This window comes from Rhopilema esculentum, chromosome 3 (assembly GCF_057945365.1).
Source record: "Rhopilema esculentum isolate cy_ngs chromosome 3, ASM5794536v1, whole genome shotgun sequence".
NCBI classification, from domain to species: Eukaryota; Metazoa; Cnidaria; class Scyphozoa; order Rhizostomeae; family Rhizostomatidae; genus Rhopilema; species Rhopilema esculentum.
Genome location: NC_142817.1, coordinates 8,736,357 through 8,754,339, shown reverse-complemented (window position 1 = coordinate 8,754,339; position 17,983 = coordinate 8,736,357). Strand labels below are relative to the sequence as shown.

The 17,983-nt window shown below is 37.7% G+C and overlaps 1 protein-coding gene across 2 annotated transcripts in view; it reads right to left on the bottom strand.

Moving 5' to 3' along the window:
• The window catches only part of LOC135692658 (protocadherin Fat 4), a 38,421-nt gene extending 22,472 nt beyond the window's left edge, over positions 1-15,949 (bottom strand). For both annotated transcript variants that reach the window (XM_089111365.1, XM_089111366.1), the window contains exons 1-14: positions 15,139-15,949; positions 12,236-12,382; positions 11,004-11,164; positions 9,965-10,138; positions 8,288-8,519; positions 7,402-7,527; positions 6,325-6,449; positions 5,855-6,012; positions 4,202-4,624; positions 3,159-3,652; positions 2,254-2,577; positions 1,434-1,548; positions 642-816; positions 210-312 (exon numbers count right to left, since the gene is read on the bottom strand). In XM_089111365.1, coding sequence (XP_088967491.1) covers positions 210-312; positions 642-816; positions 1,434-1,548; positions 2,254-2,577; positions 3,159-3,652; positions 4,202-4,624; positions 5,855-6,012; positions 6,325-6,449; positions 7,402-7,527; positions 8,288-8,519; positions 9,965-10,138; positions 11,004-11,164; positions 12,236-12,382; positions 15,139-15,538 — 3,157 coding nt within the window. In that variant the 5' untranslated portion in view covers positions 15,539-15,949. The remainder of the gene's footprint in view (positions 1-209; positions 313-641; positions 817-1,433; positions 1,549-2,253; positions 2,578-3,158; positions 3,653-4,201; positions 4,625-5,854; positions 6,013-6,324; positions 6,450-7,401; positions 7,528-8,287; positions 8,520-9,964; positions 10,139-11,003; positions 11,165-12,235; positions 12,383-15,138) is intronic.
• Positions 15,950-17,983: the final 2,034 nt, after the last annotated feature.

The following is a 17,983-nucleotide window of genomic DNA, read 5'->3' as shown; positions in this document are numbered from 1 at the left end:
TTTTTATTCTGAATTTTTGTAAAGTAGGCCTAAATTAGCTTGTACACAAATTGTACATAGACAGCTGTATCATACCCGCCTACTGTAAATAAATAAATAAATTGATTATTTCATGAAATCTATCTGCGCCAATGAGGTACCTCATTGACCTCCGCATGCTAAATTTGATTCGGATAGGCATATATGGATATAAATTATGAAGAACGCACCACTCTGCCTGTCAATACTAAACTTCTTAGAGTTGTCATCGCCAGAGACGATTGAATATGCTATCTGAGAGTTTGTGCCAGCATCTTTGTCTGTTGCGGAAATCTAGTGAGAGAGAATGAGAGTGAGGATTTACCAACACCAGTTCTTTTACTTTGTAGCTTTTCATAAATTTATTTTAAAGCATGATAATTTTCATGAGAGAAACAAGAATCAAAATTACACATTGCAATGAGAAAGAGAGGAATGCCTTGTTATGAATGAAAGACCTTTAAAAACAGTTGTATTGAAAAAAGAGAGTTTTATAAGAACTTTCGATAGAAAAGAATACAAAGCATTTATGCTATCGATATAATTACGATTTCACATCAGATGCCTGTCCAGAAAAATTTTTATTATTTCGATGATTTGATACCACAATGAGCAGGTTTTACCTTAACAACTTGCGAATTAATAGCAGAGTTTTCCTTTATAGATGCTCTATACGTTGTTGATGCAAAAATGGGCGAGTTGTCATTCTCGTCTCCGATTGACACCGTGTATGTTGTTTGCTTGCTGCGTGAGGGTTGGCCTAAATCAGCAGCCTTCACAAGCAGATTATAAGAAGCCCTAAAAGAGAATATATTTCAAAATAAGCCCCCTGAAAGATGCTTTGTTGCTTGTTCAAGTTTTTGGTGAATAGGTTTTAACAAATATCTAACTCTTCAGATTTACAACAAAATTTCCATTGCCATAACAACACGATTCTCGATTTTCAAAGTTTTTGCTTAGCTTAACAATGAAAACGTCTTCTCAATTCTAGCATTTATAATCACAGCCTCGGTTTCAAATTTTCTCTGCAAATCGAATCTGATATTTTCTTTATTATTCGAGTCTCGCGAACGGACCATTATTCTTGAGTTCGCTCCTTCTATCTCAAACTTTTAATATTACAAGCAATGCTTTCTATTTCTATTATTAACTTTAATGTTTCTCAAGTAACGTATTCAACTGTGAGACCAGAAGGACAATAATTGTTCGAGATTAGGCATTAATTTGTTCCCTAAATAGATGAGTTCTCTTATTTGATCTAGACGCCCTAAGTGAGAAAAAGTATATAAGACAACTTTAGATACTGGGCCATGCAAAACGTTTTCAGTTGATAGTCCAGGCAACTATGGTTGATTTATCGATACACAGGACACTGGATTGGACAGTGAATAGCGAAAATGTTCAAATATATTTACTTCGTTTCCCTGTCAATGATGCCAACAGTTGAAATCTGGCAGGTTGCTGGATTCATACTGAATGCATTTCCAGAATTTCCACCAGTTATGCTACATCGAATTCGGCCATTTGCACCTAGAATGCATTCAACAGTCGATGAATACGGTGAATAAGAAAGGGCTTTGACAGTATTTGTTTAATGCAATGCAACTGTCCTTTGGCTTCGGAACCAGGATCATTACGTTGCATTGCATCTAAGACCAGATCAGAACCATAGGGATACAATAATCACAACTTTCGTGTGTAAAATGTTCAGAAATTCTTTTTGGTTCCTTATAGAAGCTGTTAGGCTATAAAAGTTATCATGACGTCATTTCAGAAGCCAAGCAAAAATCAACAAATGCAAGAAGAAAATTGTTATTCTAAGTTTCATTTGCAAAAGAGGCAGTCCTGCAAGAGAGGCATGCGAATTTAAGCAAGGCCGCTTTAAAGTGACTACGCTTTTGTTAAGGTTAAGAATCGCTTTGCTTGTAAGATTCCAACAAATCACTGTTTCAAGCAGTACTTAAAAGGTTTCCTCTTCTCTCGTATAAATTGAACATAAGAAGCAATTGGTCTGGATTCTTAACTAGGTAGTTTTGAAAAATATTTCTTCGATGATATTTGTTGAACAGAATTTACGTTGATAAAGTTTAATTTCTTTGGGGTAGAGCCACAGAAGGATCAAAAGAAAAGAATGAGGGCAATGGAAAGGAAAGGTCGTTCTCGTTGAAACTGCAGAAACATCGACAATGCATGGTCAGTCAACCTTTCATTATGATTATGTCTATCTTTGCTCACCAGTATCCCTATCTTTTGTCTTAACCAATCCAACCAAGGTCCCTCGTCGAGAATTCTCTGTTACCTGAAAATTTCTACTTCCTTCAAACTCAGGATCATTGTCGTTTAGATCTCCAACAATTATTTCAACTTGTACTGAGGATGATAACCTCGGTAAGCCTCCATCGGTGGCTGTCACTGTCAGCTCATATTTATCTTTTGTCTCTCTGTCCAGAGCTCCTGTCGTTGCAACACGACCAGTATTTGAATCGATCGTGAATTTTGCATCGTTGTTTCCTCCTGAAATTGTGTATGCTATTCTTGCATTCACACCAAGGTCAGCATCTGTTTTGGAAAAGGTGTAAGACATTCAGATCAGCTCAGTCACACAAATCAATTACTTCTATTAGCTTATTTAAAATTGCTACGAACTAAAGCAAAAAAATCGAATCTTTCTTAGATCTTTTTAGACAAAACTTTTTCCTCTAGCCCAAGTGTTAAAGTTTGTAATTTTCTATCAATTTGTTTTTGACAAAAGCTGGCACCGAAGTCATTTGACATTACGCTGGTAATTGTTTGTACTGGTTTAAGTTGAGTGCCGAAGTGATTTTTAAAAGTGACGGCAGCTGCATATACTATTTTTGGTTGTCAAATTTAAAGGCCCTTGCGCAACCGGCATGCTTAGCGGCAGCTATCTTGAGAAATTGATTGTGTTTTGCATTTTCATGCATTACGAAATTAGGCCAGTTTTGAAAATATAATCGTAAAGCAAGCCGGTTGCGCAAGAGCCTTCAATTTGATTGCGAATCGGTTTTCTTGATTGGAGGTATCAGACTGGCACGTGTTATCAATCTCAAATGAAAAGACTTTAACTGAATGATGAGCGTAAGGAATTCTCGGTGCGGAGACCTTTAGATAGGCTTTACCTGTTGCACGAACTGACGTCACTGTTGTGCCAGTTGGTTGATTTTCATTGACAGTGGCAACGTATTTGGCAACAGGGAACCGTGGTGCATTGTCGTTGATGTCATTGGCTGTTACAGAAACGGTAACTCGGTCTGTCAATGATGGACTGGCGCAATCTCTCACGATTATTTGCAATTCATAAACCTCTTTTGTTTCACGGTCAATTGCTTTCTTCGTAGTTATCCGTCCATTGGTCTCACCTATTGCAAAATAGTCTTTATCCGACGATGTAATGTAATATTTCAACGTACAGCCATGTTTGTCCGGATCCGTTGCTGATACTTGTTTGACAAATCGACCGAGGGCGTTGCCTTCGTCGACGCGCTCACTGCACCCTGCGACACAGTCTGCAAAACGTGGCGGCTCATTAATGTCTTGTAGATTTATTACCAAATCTCCTTCGTCGTATTTTTTTGGATTTCCACCATCTTCGACTCGAATTCTGAATGAATATCTGAAAGAGTGCATAATAAAGTTTAGACATGCTTGCTCTGACAACAAACTTTCACAGGTTCTGCTTCGTCATTCTTTGACACTTTTGAGAAAAAGATATGCTAACTAGGCCTATAAAGGGTTAATGGCCGCCCTTACCAGTTGTTACTTTTGGTAGCACCGCTTTTACGATAATCGCAAAGAGTAGAGAATACTAAATACACGTTGATTGCGTTGTTTTTAGCATTCTCTAATAAATCAAAGCTAGAACCAGAAACATTTGCGCCCTTCTTGCAACTGGTTGTCATGTTTAAGAACCACATTTTAGTTGATCTCGATTAAACCATTTTGGGAAACAGAAAGATTGTGAAACACTGTTTCTAAAGGTCTTTTAAAGTCTAAAACATCTTCTCTGCTGTCTGCATAAAGCAAGTAAATAGAATTACTGAAAAGACAAAAATAAGTGATGCATATGCAAAAACAGCAATCTTCTGGTTTCCTGCATAAGCTACTACTCGGATTAAGACGGTAATTGCATGAATACTCTAATTGCATTTATACAAATATTCACCCTGGATCATTTTCAAAATCCAAACTTCTTGCAACTCTGATTCGTCCAGTGTTCGGATCCATGTAAAAATCGTCTTTCCCTAGCCCAGATGTGATATAATATTTCAACTGGCCATTAGGGCCGACATCCTTGTCAGTGGCAGAAACTAAACCAAAATTATGGTTCACAGCCATATTTTCAGGAATAGTAAATTGGTAAGGGTTTCTGTCAAACTTAGGCCTATGATCATTTTCATCTGAAACCTCGACAACAAGCTCCGTCCTGCCTTTGTGGCACCGTAGATTTACATCCGCTGCTATGATGACTAAATTGTACTTTGCTACAGCTTCCCTGTCCAATGATTGTGTTGTTCGTATTTCACCTGTATCACTATTGATCTTGAAGTGACCTAGGTTGTTACCATACTTGATAGAATAATGGAACCTGAAATGCAGCCAGATATTCTATGTTAGAACAAAATTAATGGTCAGCCACTGCATTGTATGGTTGAAAAAAGGTAAAACAAAATCATAGTATGGTCGAAGTTAAAACAAAATAATGGCTTAAGATGATCAATTTATAAAAAAGATGCATCATTGCTTTTCAGGAGGATAAGGGGAGGATTGAAGTTGAGGATTAAAAGAATGTCAAGAATAGTCTTAAGTCATACGTCAAAGAGAAAATTGGCATTTCAGGAAAGAAAACTAGACGGCATAGTATAATTGTAGTTGGAGACCACATGATGAATATATCAAATAGAAGATATATTCAGCTTGATAAGAATAGCATTTAATCTTAAAGATAAGAAACGAATGGTAAAGGTCAATGGGCATTTTTTTTTATGGAGGCCACTTGACGAAGGAGTGTCTCAAGGATCAATACTTGGACTTCTGTTGTTCAGCAGCTTCATAAATGACGTTCTTCTTGCAACTAATGAAAACATGTTTAATTTTGCAGATGATAACAAAATTTTAAATCTATGCTGAGAATATTGATGAGCTTCATTAGTTACCTCCAAATGATATATAGTCATAACAGATGCAAAGAAGTTCCAATGCTTATAAGAAATAAGTATTTTAAAAGAAAATGCGTCTGCCATGCTCGCTCTCAAAAAACCGTAATGCAATCTCTTTTGATTTTCTTCAAGTTAGTATTAAACTTCATTTTTTTCTATTTAACTAACATTAAGAAAGGTATCGTAATAATAATGATAAGTCTATACGTCTCAGCGGTTATTGCATTAACGGCTATTGATCAGTATCACAGATACGATGACTTCAGTTAAGTTGTTTAAAACACCACTACCATAGGGATTGCTACCAGTGTATTTCAAAAGGAGTTGAGAAAAACGTCAAAAAACGTCAGAACGTCAGAAGTTGGCTTGAGCAGGCATTCGAGTACTAGTTCCTAATAGATTTAGGCATACTGCTAATTCAAGGGCCTATCAGCTGTCACTTTCCATTCGCTACATTGTCTCTCTACATTTGTAGACTCACAGAAACCTTGACTTCAATGTTACAAATTTCAAGAAGTATGCAGAGATGGGATGAAGATGTTCCAGCATGATTAAGCGTTTTGCACGGTCTAAAGTCATTTCTGTTTCTTAGGAAAATCACAGGAAATCTCAAAAAAGTTTTATTGCTAGTCGTTTTAAGGCAAATCAATTTGACTTACGTTCCACTAGCTGTGGTTCTTATGGTTTGAACGAAGTGGTTTGCAGGCAAGTTCTCTTTTACACTTGCAAGATATGTGTCTTTATCAAAAAGAGAGTCCCATATATTGAGGATGAATCTATTCCTGTCATCTTGACCCTGTACTGCGATATATACAAGCTGCAGAAATGAGATGCATAAATGTTAGGTGCTTAGTATTTTTAAGAGTGAATGGAAAGGATTAATCTGCATCAATGAACATAGAATAGAAATCGATGAAAAGAAAAGCGAAATATTTTTTCGGTTGCAAATTGTATCTAATATATATTGTTCACGCAAAACTTTGCAAATCAAACAATTTCTACGTTCCTGTTTTTTTCAATTCAATGTCTTTTCTAAAAACCGTTGAAACTCTAGTGGAAATTTAGTTAAAAAAACCAGGAAGAGGCTGACCCAAAATGGCTTTTCATTTATAAGGATACCCACACATACCTTGTTTGATTTCAGAGTGACAGAGGTGGCCTTCGGCGACGCTGCATTTGTGTTCTTTGTTGTTCCATCTTTGTCAAGTGGACCAGGATTCTTGTTCTCCGTTGAGGTATACAAGAAACTTTTGCCTTTTGACATAAAATATTGTTTTGAAAATTGGGATTAGTACGGATGTTGAAGATAAAGGGTAGCCTGATAAGAAAGGGTAGGATTTTAAAATGGTATTACTAAGGGAGAAGTCTATAGTAAGTCTGTTAAGAGATTTTGAAGAAAACTTTAGCTTGGAAATATATAAAACATGTATAATATTATTCTTTATATAATTAGGTGCAATATTTACCCTTTTTATAGTATAGGATATAAGAAACTTAAGTAAATTTAATAGGCAACACGAAACAAAACAATTAGTGCGGCTTTGCAGTAAAGGTCAGGAATCACGACCATATTCGCATCATATTTGCATCATATTTTTGGTCATGAAGAAGTTTCATTATTGTCTATGATCGTGTAAGTGCCTAAAAATTTGCATCATTTTGGTACCTTTTGGCTTTAAAATTCTCTTCATAGTTGGAAAAAGTTTTTGAACTGAGATAAAAATAGTTTTACTTTGATCATATTTTATCAAAGTATCCGCCAAGTAGCCTCGTTTTTGTATCGAGACTTTTTAAAATAGGCGAGTTATTCATAATCATTTCCCGGCTTTTCCTACTTGATTGAAGAAGATGGTTGATTCCGATTACGAAGATGGATTTTTTAATTATGAAAGCCAAAATGATGATTACGAGGAAAATGTTGCTGTCAGTATAATTTCAATGTGTGGTGTTTTGAAATTAGGGCAACTTAGAATGAGGAGAAAGAGGTGTGAATGGGTATCACAATGGCTACGAAAAAGAGAGGGGTTAAGAATTGTTCATCCTTAAAAATCTCCTAAAATCTTCACTATTTTGTAGCTGAAACTCTTTGACTAGATTGTGGTACAGTCCTTGACCTTTACGTTAGTTTTTAAAATTGCACACGACAGCTCAGTTAGATGTAAGTTATAACTTGTTGTTGTTTCGAAGTAAGGCTGTAATCTCTTACCGCCAACATCTTCTAATTCGATAGTAACCTTGCTTGTACTGGCGCCGAAGCTTCCTCTAAAGTACTTAAATGACCCCCCGTCAACATACGTCTCTGCACTTTCACACTGACTTATCTGTGCTCCTTCTACAATAGAATAACGGACAAAGGCTCAAGATAATGTTCGCATTAAAAGAACTTCTTCATTACTGCCAAATACTTAAGTGTAAACAACAATAAAAATAAAATTTGAAGTCAACATTCCCCCTTTCCTCTATAGATCACCCTTTCACGTATTCTCCTATTTCTTTTTCTCAGACCTACCCTGGCTAGCAGAATCACTCTGTATAAAATAAGAATGAATCGTGTTTCATATAAAGTGAGGCAATCTTTTTTTGTTTGATGTATTGTATTTTGAAAAACTTGGAATCGACAGAACCAATTTGGAATTTTGCGGAATATGATTTCGCTTGCTGCTTATATTTAATTCAATTAGCCACAGCCTGATGTACTAAATTGCTTTGAGCTAAAGTATTGACTAATTTAAACATTCCAAAGCTTCAATTCTAAATATTTTGAATGTCTCTACAAAATCTGCACGAAGAGGAACATTTGTTTACTGTTGCAATTTGGCGTTTTCTTGGTTTAAAATTGTCATCAATCCAACAAGAAGAGTTGGTTTTCAGAGGGTCGGAGTGTAGGTTTAATTTGGGGCTCGTTACTTCATTTCAAAATGTTACATTAGTTTTTTCAGACCTTACGTTGATGGGTTGGAATCTACGGGAGAAAGTTTCAAGCCGGTGTGTGCTTGTTTTATTCTTATCCATTGATAGTAATTTTGATAAACGATGTAGAGTGCTCCCGGCTTCGAATTCACTGTTAACGAAAGGCAGATGAGTTTACCCACCGTCACAGGAGGTTGTGCTCATTTGATCAACAAATCCAGATAAATCATTGAAACCATAGAAGAAGAGATGCTCTGAGTCCGGGTCACTTGCAACCGTGCTGAGTTCACCCCGGTTCAAGTTGCTGCCAATGCCGATGACAAACATATTGATCCCGGCTGCTTTCACTTGGCTAGCAGCAGCAGGAACATTGTATCCACTGTTTGATTTACCATCGGTTATCAAAATGCCGATCTAAAACATCAATGGTCACAATGAAGTGAAGCTAAGTTAACAACAAAAAGTTTCGTCAGATAAATTTTCAGAATTTCGTCGTAACAAAATTTCGTCGAGAATTTTTAACACGGAGATGGCAACATACTACCGAAATCTTGAGAGGCAAAATCATACAGATTGATATATATTCAAACCGAAAGGTACTGACTGTGGAAACTTGGAGGCTTTAGCATCCGAAAATTTGGCTCAACCCAACCCCCGCCCCCCCCCCCCCCCACAGGCATGTTTAGAAAGCCAAATTAAAGCTGTATCTTTTTTCAGCTTATGCAAAGGTGGGGTCAAAAGAGATGCTTTTAGCATTCAAAAGAGTCACTATTCCATAGTTGGTCTCGTTGGAAAAGTTGGTCTCGAAATTGTGCTTTTTGAGTAGAGTTCAAAATTTAGGTAGAAAGGTGCAAGTATCTTGAACGAATGAAGTAAAAAATACAGTTGAGTAAAATAGACAGAGGTAGAATCTTTAGAAAATGGTGACAAAAAACAGTTAGAACAGTAGCGTGGCTAAACAGTAGCGTAGTTAGACGGGAGAGGGTGGTTAGATTGGGGGAAGGGGTCAAAAGGAAAGTTGCGCAAGGGAAAATTGGAGTCCACAGTCCACATACTTTTGAACGCCATAAAATACCTCTGAGACTTCTTGCCATTGAGGGGAGGGAGGGGGAGGGCGTCCCCTTTGGCAAAGACGATGGTGAAAATGAACGATGGTGAAAACGAAGTTAGTTCAAAAACCAACAATAATGGTGATGATGATGATGATGATGATGATGCCTACGATAAAGATAATTATGAGAAAAATGACGTAATTGACATTCAGTAGATCAAAAGGATACATAAATTTGATTCCTGACCTCATGTAATAGTTTTTTTCTCTGCGAATTCTTAAAAAACTTTAAATGCAAAATATTTCTTCGTGACCAAATTTCGTCTTATTTTGAATTTGGTTGAAGAAAATTTCTGCAACTTTTTTTCACGACGAAAGATTTTGTGGTTAATGTACACCCTGAGCCTACAAGCGCAAAAGCCGACACCCCGAAACAACCAACAACTTTCCTTTTTTGGCTTTACCTGGAAGCTTGCTCTTATATGCATTTGCGGTACAGAAGGCATATTTGGTTATATGCTATTCTTCAATACAATGAATGAGAAAATACAATTATAAGAATGGCGTGCGATTAATTTAGCAATAACAAGATCAATTCAATTTGCTCTGAAGAGAGACACCTTTTTAGGTCATAAAGATCAGATAAACGGGTATTAAGACCCCTACACCTGTCCTGTTAATTCATCAAACGCATGCTCCAGTTAAAGATTGATTCAAAGTATTAATGGGGTTATGCCCGAAGCGTCGAATAAGCATATCAATGCTTGAAAATTGTGTTTAATTATAATCATCATACTAGACTTCTTACCTTGGGGATAGCCTTGTCATTTCTACTGCCATAAGCTGTAGAGAATACGTAGTCCTTCATCCTTAGCAGGGCACTACCGGTCGCCGTTACACTGCCTTCATAGTACATACTGTCGATTGCTGATTTGATTTCTGATTTGGTTCCATATTTATTCAGCAGGAATTCGACTCGTATCTAAAAATAACAGTTACAAGAAGTACCAATACCGCTTTGCTACATTAAACGCATCATGGCAGACACATTGCGAAATAAATCCTGTGTCGAATATACGTGGATGTATGAACGATTTCAAAATGGAAGGGGGAACACATGTTGTCCAAAAGTCCACATCCAAGACCACACCCAATTTACTTGCATTTGTGTTAAAGACTGTCCGTTGTTTGTAGAAATCATTCAAACTTTTCGATAAATTCAGTTTCAACTTAAACTGAAAACCAAAAACTGAAAACTGAAAACTGAAAACTGAAACTGAAACTGGTGACACAAAAAGACTGATAAGGAATTGTTCACCCATAAGGAATCTTTATTATAATGAAGTGTTGCCGAAACAGAGTTCGTCCAGCCAAATAAAAACCCAATTGTTAAGGGGAAGCTGAGCTTCCCCCCTCCCTAAAAAAATCCCTGTTAATTTTAAAAAGGGTGCTGAGCCCCCCTGAGCTCCCTGAGGCCCCCAGCATGGATACAATCTGCAGCAAATCCGCAAAAAAAACAAATTGTGATCCTACACCCTCTTTCAGCTTCTTGTGTTTAAGAACCTATTTTTGCCATGAGCTTTGAGCTTTAAAGGACATTGTCTCTTGAGCCATTTGTTGTGACACAAAGACACCCTCATTGTCAGGCATCGCCAATCAAATTCGTCATCAAAAATACCCTTCGATAAGAGTCTAATGTTTAAGCCCTTGCTTTTAGATATCACCAGAAAACAATTTGTGACAGAAACCAATTCTTCTTTTCGCGTGTTTCTGTAGTTATGGGTCCAACTGGACGTATTTTCATGTAAACGGGGTACTAGAAGCACAATACGAATGCTGGTTCTTACCCTATAAGAGTATGTGATGAGTGCAATTCTTGTTTGATCAAAACCAACATTGTAATAGTCCACAATATCTTTAAGAAAGGTTTTCACTTTGTTAAAGTTGTGAATTCCAACACTTCCAGACGAATCAATAACGAAAGCCATGTCCAATTTAGTTTGACAAACTACAATAGAAACGACAATATTTAACAATTTGCACGAAAATTTATACATTGTATTAGAAAAACATGAACAACGATTTTTGTTGAAATTCCTCCCCTTTTTTGAATGTATTTTTTCACTTCCTTTCTTTTAACATACATCAAGAGAGCTTTCTAGGAAACACTTGGAAATAATAGGAAACATACTATATTGAAGCTAATTAAAACCAACTATCCAATTAACAAATACAAAAAAACGTAACAGTAATTAATGAATTACTAAATACATTAATGTACAGTAGGTTTCTTGTTATTTTAGGTAGCCCACTTGTAATATAAATGGTTTTTTGCCAATGCGGCATGAACATAAAAAAAGAAGGTTGTTAGAGACGCTGACTACAGACCCAAGGGTCCGTGGTTCGAGTCCCTGGCATGAACAAACTTCTATAATTCCAGGCGTAGAAATCACGAGGAGTGGTCAAATCGAGAGGAAGGACCAGGACACTGCTCGATAAGCATAAGCTTCTCAGTGTCCTAAAAACTACCTTCGGAAGCTAGGTAGCAAAAAACACAACACAATACAACAACACAATACAATACATGCTTCAAAGATGTTTATATTTGAGCTTGAGGTGATTTCTATGGGAATTGAGTTCCATACTTCTTGACATCTATAGGATACAGTGTCTAATCCATATGCTATAGTATCAGGCTTATTTCTAGTGATAGTGAGCCCCCTGAGGTTGAAGGGTGATTTATACATTTGAGACTAAAACATTTCCAGAAAGCCCTAGAAAAAGATGAGCCAGTGTATGGTTATAAGTACTTTTTGAATAGTATTTGAAAAACCTAAGCTTCCTTAACCCAGCCTCCGTTTTCCTAGTCACTGGTAAGATAAAGATAAAACAGCAAGGGACTTAGACTAGAGGCTGGAGGAATTGGATAATGAACAACGCAGTTTAAGCTTTAGTAAAGAGCCTTTAGAAAATAGGTTTATATCCCTGCAAGAGAAAATGTAACAAAATTTTAACAAAATCGAGTGGCTAAGGGCTTAGGACTCAGGTAGCTCAAAATGATAGTGGCAGAAAAGCTTACCATCAGGAATAACACTGATCCGAATGTAATTGGATTCTTCGAAGTAAACCCAGTCAAATCCTGATACCAAAGCCATTCCACACAGTTGACCGAGGTTTGATTCTGTATTCAAATGGTTTGCAGACAATCTTACTTTCAATGTTCTGCCTATAAGATAAACAACGCATTTCAATTTTCATCCACAACATTCTGCAACGGCACATAAAATTGAAATATGCTCAAATTATGCTCTTATTGATTACCAAAGATGTAACGCAGACGCCTCTCACCAGTGCAGTGGAGAGGCAGGCATTGACTGAATCATTTCAAGAAAAGATTCAGCTTGAAATTTAGAAATTATTAGGCTAGGGGCCTAATATGTCAACCACCTCTCCAGCTCAGCGAACTCTCCATTGTAGATAATTGTTGTTCTTTATGAAAATGCAATTTTAATGAAAACCCCCTCCCCCAACCCCCAAATAGCTCAAATTGCTTAGAAAAGGCTATAGAACCAAGCCCTAAGTGCATTTCTGTCATCTTTTGAATAATTCTCCTCACGTTGAAACGAAATACATGTGCGCAGGATCACCCTTTCCCCTGATGCAAACGAGAAGGACTTTCAACCATTGATCAAATTATAATACAGGGCCTCAGCGCTGCTAAAATAATTGGAGGGGCCAATTGAAATAAAATTACATAAAACCGAATCTGCTGATATTTATCATTTCCCTTTGAACGTGATCGGGAGCATGGCCCCTGTGCCCCCACGTGCTACGGCATTGTATAAAAGCGTTTTTATAATTCCATGAGCTTGATTTAGTCCAAATATATATATTTGTTATATATATGCTTTCTTGTTTTAGAGCCTGCGCCCCTCAGGTACGGTTGTTGCTCGAGTTTGCCCACCCTAGCCAACATCTACAGCTACGTGGTTGGTACCTCAATTTTTGCTTTTTCACGGTATTCTGTCAAATTTATACCAATTGCCTACTTATTGGCTCGGGGAGGGGGTGGATCGGAGAGGGGGTGGATCGGAGAGGGGGTGAATCGGGGGGATCGGGGGATCTTGGGGATCGGGGGGATCGGGGGTGGAGGCATTTGCCACTTTCACTCACAAGAGATGCTACTGTCCTCGTGATTGCGTTTTCATGAAATTGTATTTGATCAAGTAGTTAACATTCTTTTGCAATATGATACGAGTTCTGTAGTTGGAAACTGAATAACAGTTGATTAAAGAAGCTACTATGAAAATACTTAAAACGCGACGTTGTTGTTGCCAACGGTAGTTTAAATCATCAGTTTCTCATAAATGTGACTTGTACTTGCCAAAAGATGACCCCCCCTCCCCCTCCTAATATTTTCTCGTTGAAATTGATCTTGTCGTGTCTACCTCATTTTCATTCCCAAAGAGAGAAACCTTGCCTTCACATCTAACTACGTCAATGGGAAGGCCGTTAAAACATAAAACATACAAATTCATAGAAACATGCCAAACAGAGAGCGCCTTTTTCAATATGTCGTTTTTACATAACTGTGTAGCCAGATATTTGTTAACAAAGACATTCAAAAGTAAATAAAAATAGGAAATCATATTTTTTAATTGCAGTCAACGAACGATGAAAACCTAATCATCCTTGACTTCAAGGAAAGGCCATTTTCACTGACGGAAGTTAACCTGTTGCCGTCGCTATGCAGAATTTAGTCATAAGGAAACTGTAAATTCACTAGTTTCCCGTAATTTTCGTCTGGACAAGCTTTTTCTAGGTAACGTATTTCCTTTAATTCGAGGACATAGAAACTATAATCGAAATTTCAAAAACAAGTTCTTCTGTATTAGGGAGTGGGGGTGTATTAGCAGGGATGGCGCCAGAAAAGAAATGCTGAGGGGGGCTGTAATGTCAGAGTGCCGACAGTGAGTGAACCACCCACAAAGATGTAGTATAACACCATTTCTGCTGTGGTAATTCTAGTACAAAAAATGAAAAAAATTGAAAAAAAATCAAACAATGAAAACAAATGAAAAAAATCACGAAATGGAAGTTATGAAAGTGCGACATGGCCCAATCCCTGTGTATTAGGGAGCAGTGGGGGCTTGGAAGATGGCAATTTCTGTGAAACTCAGAATCCACTAGCAGAGCCTGATGGCGCTAAATTGCTTTTGTTAAAACTTTTTCTATATGTACATCACAATATCGGTCTAAAGATTAAGCAGACCAAATGACCTCAACCCGACATAAACGGACTTGGACAATTAAAGGGCACCTGTCTGCGTTAAGGTTTACGACATCTGTTTTATGCAAAAAGCACGACGTTTTGTCATTACCCCACGGTACACACGGAAACGGAATTTCTGCTTTACAGAACTTTTCGTTCTTCATATTTGTTGTCAAATTTACGAAGGCTTCTATCTTTTCACTTCCCTTCAATTAATTAATTCAGTTATGTCATGCAGTGTTATTTATCATTAGTATATTTACTGCAGAATCACAATTTTCAAAGGCAAACACGAATTTATTCATTGCTCTTTTGCTCTGACTGTTCTCTCATGAAAAAATATGGTATGCAACATGAAAAAACTACATTAGACTCGTGATGCCTTGAAAATTCAATGCAACGAGTATCTCCATGAAAATTACATTTTACGTGTTTATGGGAATGAGCGCAAGGATTTTAACATTTTCAACATTGCTATATAAGAGGGGGAGACTTCATATCCTTATTACGTCTTATTAGGAAAAGCCAAGTTCTTCTATCTTAAAGCATCATATTTTATTTGCCTTCCTGCAGTAATTTCTTTATCAAATACATCTTTTTCTGGCCTCAGCAAGAGAGCATGTTTCTTTTTTCGTGGGCTAATAAAGACTTTTATTCAAGCTACCTAGATACCATGATCATCATTTCCAAACAGCTAGCATTAGCCTTACCTTCATAGTGTAATGACAGCTTGTTTGCTCCTACAACATCTGTCCAGGCTTTGTCGACTTTCAGTCGTCCCCATTTTGCTTGTACTCTGCTCGCCAGTACATCGAGCTTGCTTTTCGCTCGTGATGTCATGTATTTATTATCGTCATTGCTCCCAAAGTCGATCATGCTGTTGTCATTGCGAACTAAAACTTTTCTGTATCTGGCAGTGTTCCTTTTGATGACGTCTCGAATACTCCTGCATTGCAATGCTTCACTGTTTATGGGATCTGATTCACCTTTGGTTGGGTAAAACTGTCCTCTTCTTAGTGAACTTGGTAATTGCAAATTTACGGCTATATGTACACCCGAGCTCAAAATGCAAATTGCAAAAAACACTAAATGTTCAAAGAATTTAGCCATAGTCTTTCGCCTGTTAACTGCAGCAAAGTGCTTCCAGCCCCTCTTCTGACTCTCGTCAAAGCCGTTTCCGTGTTATCAAAGGTCCTCCCTTGAAACGTTTAGCCCTTGGACGGAAATATCTGCTGCCCCGCAGTTTCGGCTTTGTAGGGTGAATATTTGGTGCAATCCAAGTTATGGTTTTCTTGAATATTTCGTCCTGCTTATCGAATTGGTATTTCCCACATCTGCTATGTCCAATGTTTCATATGCGTAGCTTTGACTTTGTCCCTACAAATGCCAAACAGAAATCGCCTCACAGAAAGCTGCCCGCAGCCTGTGAATTTTCAGAATGTTGACAAATGTAAGCTTCAACCAAAAGATAAGGGGAATTGCAATATCAAATTTTGTCAATAAACATATTAGCAATGCTGGCATATGACAGTCAGCCTCGTGTTTGTGTATTATGATTGGTCCATAGCAAACTCTAGTCGCTATTGTGTTTGGTGTTGCCAGCTTCCTCCACGGTACAAAGTGCACGTGGTCTCAGAATTGATCGAAATTAATGCAGCTTTTACGTATTTCTATACTTTGGGTTTAAAAGAATTGAAGCAGAGAGTGTATAAGTACCTTGTAGTTTTACTAGCAATTCTTATCACAGCATTTTGAGGCAACACTTGAAAGAATGATTCTTTAGATAACATTAAGGTCCATGTTAAACAGAAAAAGACAATGATTCAACAACAGAGATTTGCTCTGGATCTGCTAAGTAACCACACGCAGCCACATATCAACGTGTCATTGTTTTGCCTTCCAACATATACCGTAAAATGGGGAGGGGAGAGGGCAGCGGGCAGTGAAAACAAAGAGTTGGAAAATGTTCAGAATTTCAGGATGAGACTGCACGTTGTTGCTGAACAAAGTTAACCTGCATAAATATGATATAATTATTATTATATTTATAGACTCGATGTTTTTGGCATTGCAACTTAAATCTGCATTGGCCAATATAATTGAATCCAAATTCAATAGATATACACTCTTTTTTATAAGAATATTAAAGGACAGAATTATTCAATTTTCAAGATATAATAGGAACATTTTGCTCTTTATAAATTTTCGTTACAAATTATCGAAAAATTTTCAGCTTCCAATTTCTTCGCAGGTCTCCTTGTATGCAATAACCTTGACGTATTTCGTCTTTCCAAACCGTTCTTATGCCATAAAGAAGAAAGCCGTTATATGCATCTACAAATAAAGTCAGTGGAATAGGTCATTTTCGAATAAGCCCCTACCTTCGTATAAGCCCCCTCCCTCGAAAAAGCCTCTACCCAAAATTAACTATTGTGACATATGCCCCCACCCTCGAATAAGCCTCCACTCTAGAGTGATTTTCGTGAAATAAGCCCCCACCCTCGAATAAGCCCCCCATAGAGTGACGTATTGCCTTTGCAGCAATGAGTTTATCCAAATACATCCGCATTTTTGAGCACACTGAACGGCCCTAGGTACAAGTAGAACAAGAAACTTTACTCTGGTAGTATTTTTGGCTCCTCGAATCGAATAAGCCCTCTCCCTCGAATAAACCACAAACTAAAAACATTTGTTGCGAAATAAGCTCCCTTGGGGCGAGGACGTGACAGAGTTGCTTTGGAATATTGCGGATAAAGGGCTTCAAAGAGTTCTTTGGCAATAGAAAATCGTGATTGACATTGCAACAAAGGATATTTTGTATGTCTGGTTTCTCTCTCCATTTGACAACAGCATCTGATCGGTGGTAGGCCTATTGCAACATTTGCAAATATTTCGACGCACGCAATGTCTTTTTCTTTATTGTATGCAAAGTTTCCCACGACCTAAAAGTGGCTGCCTTGATTTTTTGATCGTTTTTATTTTGTTGACGTTAAGCAGGTTGTCATTTATAGTGTGCACCAGCTTTGATACCAATTTGCTGTGTTGCAAGAACAGGCATGTTTGTAAGAGCAGAGATTGGACATTATGAGCATTGTGTAGAATGTCGAAGTAATTATATAATTTTTATAACCAGACACAGGGAGACGGAGGCTTTAAGCAGGGCCGTCACTAGCTATTGTGCACAAGTGGGGTACCCCGATCCAATTTGCCGACAAAATGGGTGTGCCCGAGGGGCAATTCACTCTTGAAAATAGCGTATGAGATTTTCCCCTAAACAAAAGGATTTCTGGGGATTTTCAGATAAAACAAAAGTATTTTCACAAAAGGTGGACGAGATTTTCTTGGAGTGATTTGCCCCTCGGGTGTGCCTTCCTTTATTTGCCGACAAATCTAAGCGTTTGCCTATCTATAAGCAAATCTATACTTCGTAGCGACGGCCTTGGCAGCGCAAAGGCAGCGCAAAGAGAACGCAAAGGCAACGCAAAGGCAACGCAAAGGCAACGCAAATGCAACGCAAAGGCAACGCAAAGGCAACGCAAAGGCAACGCTTATGTG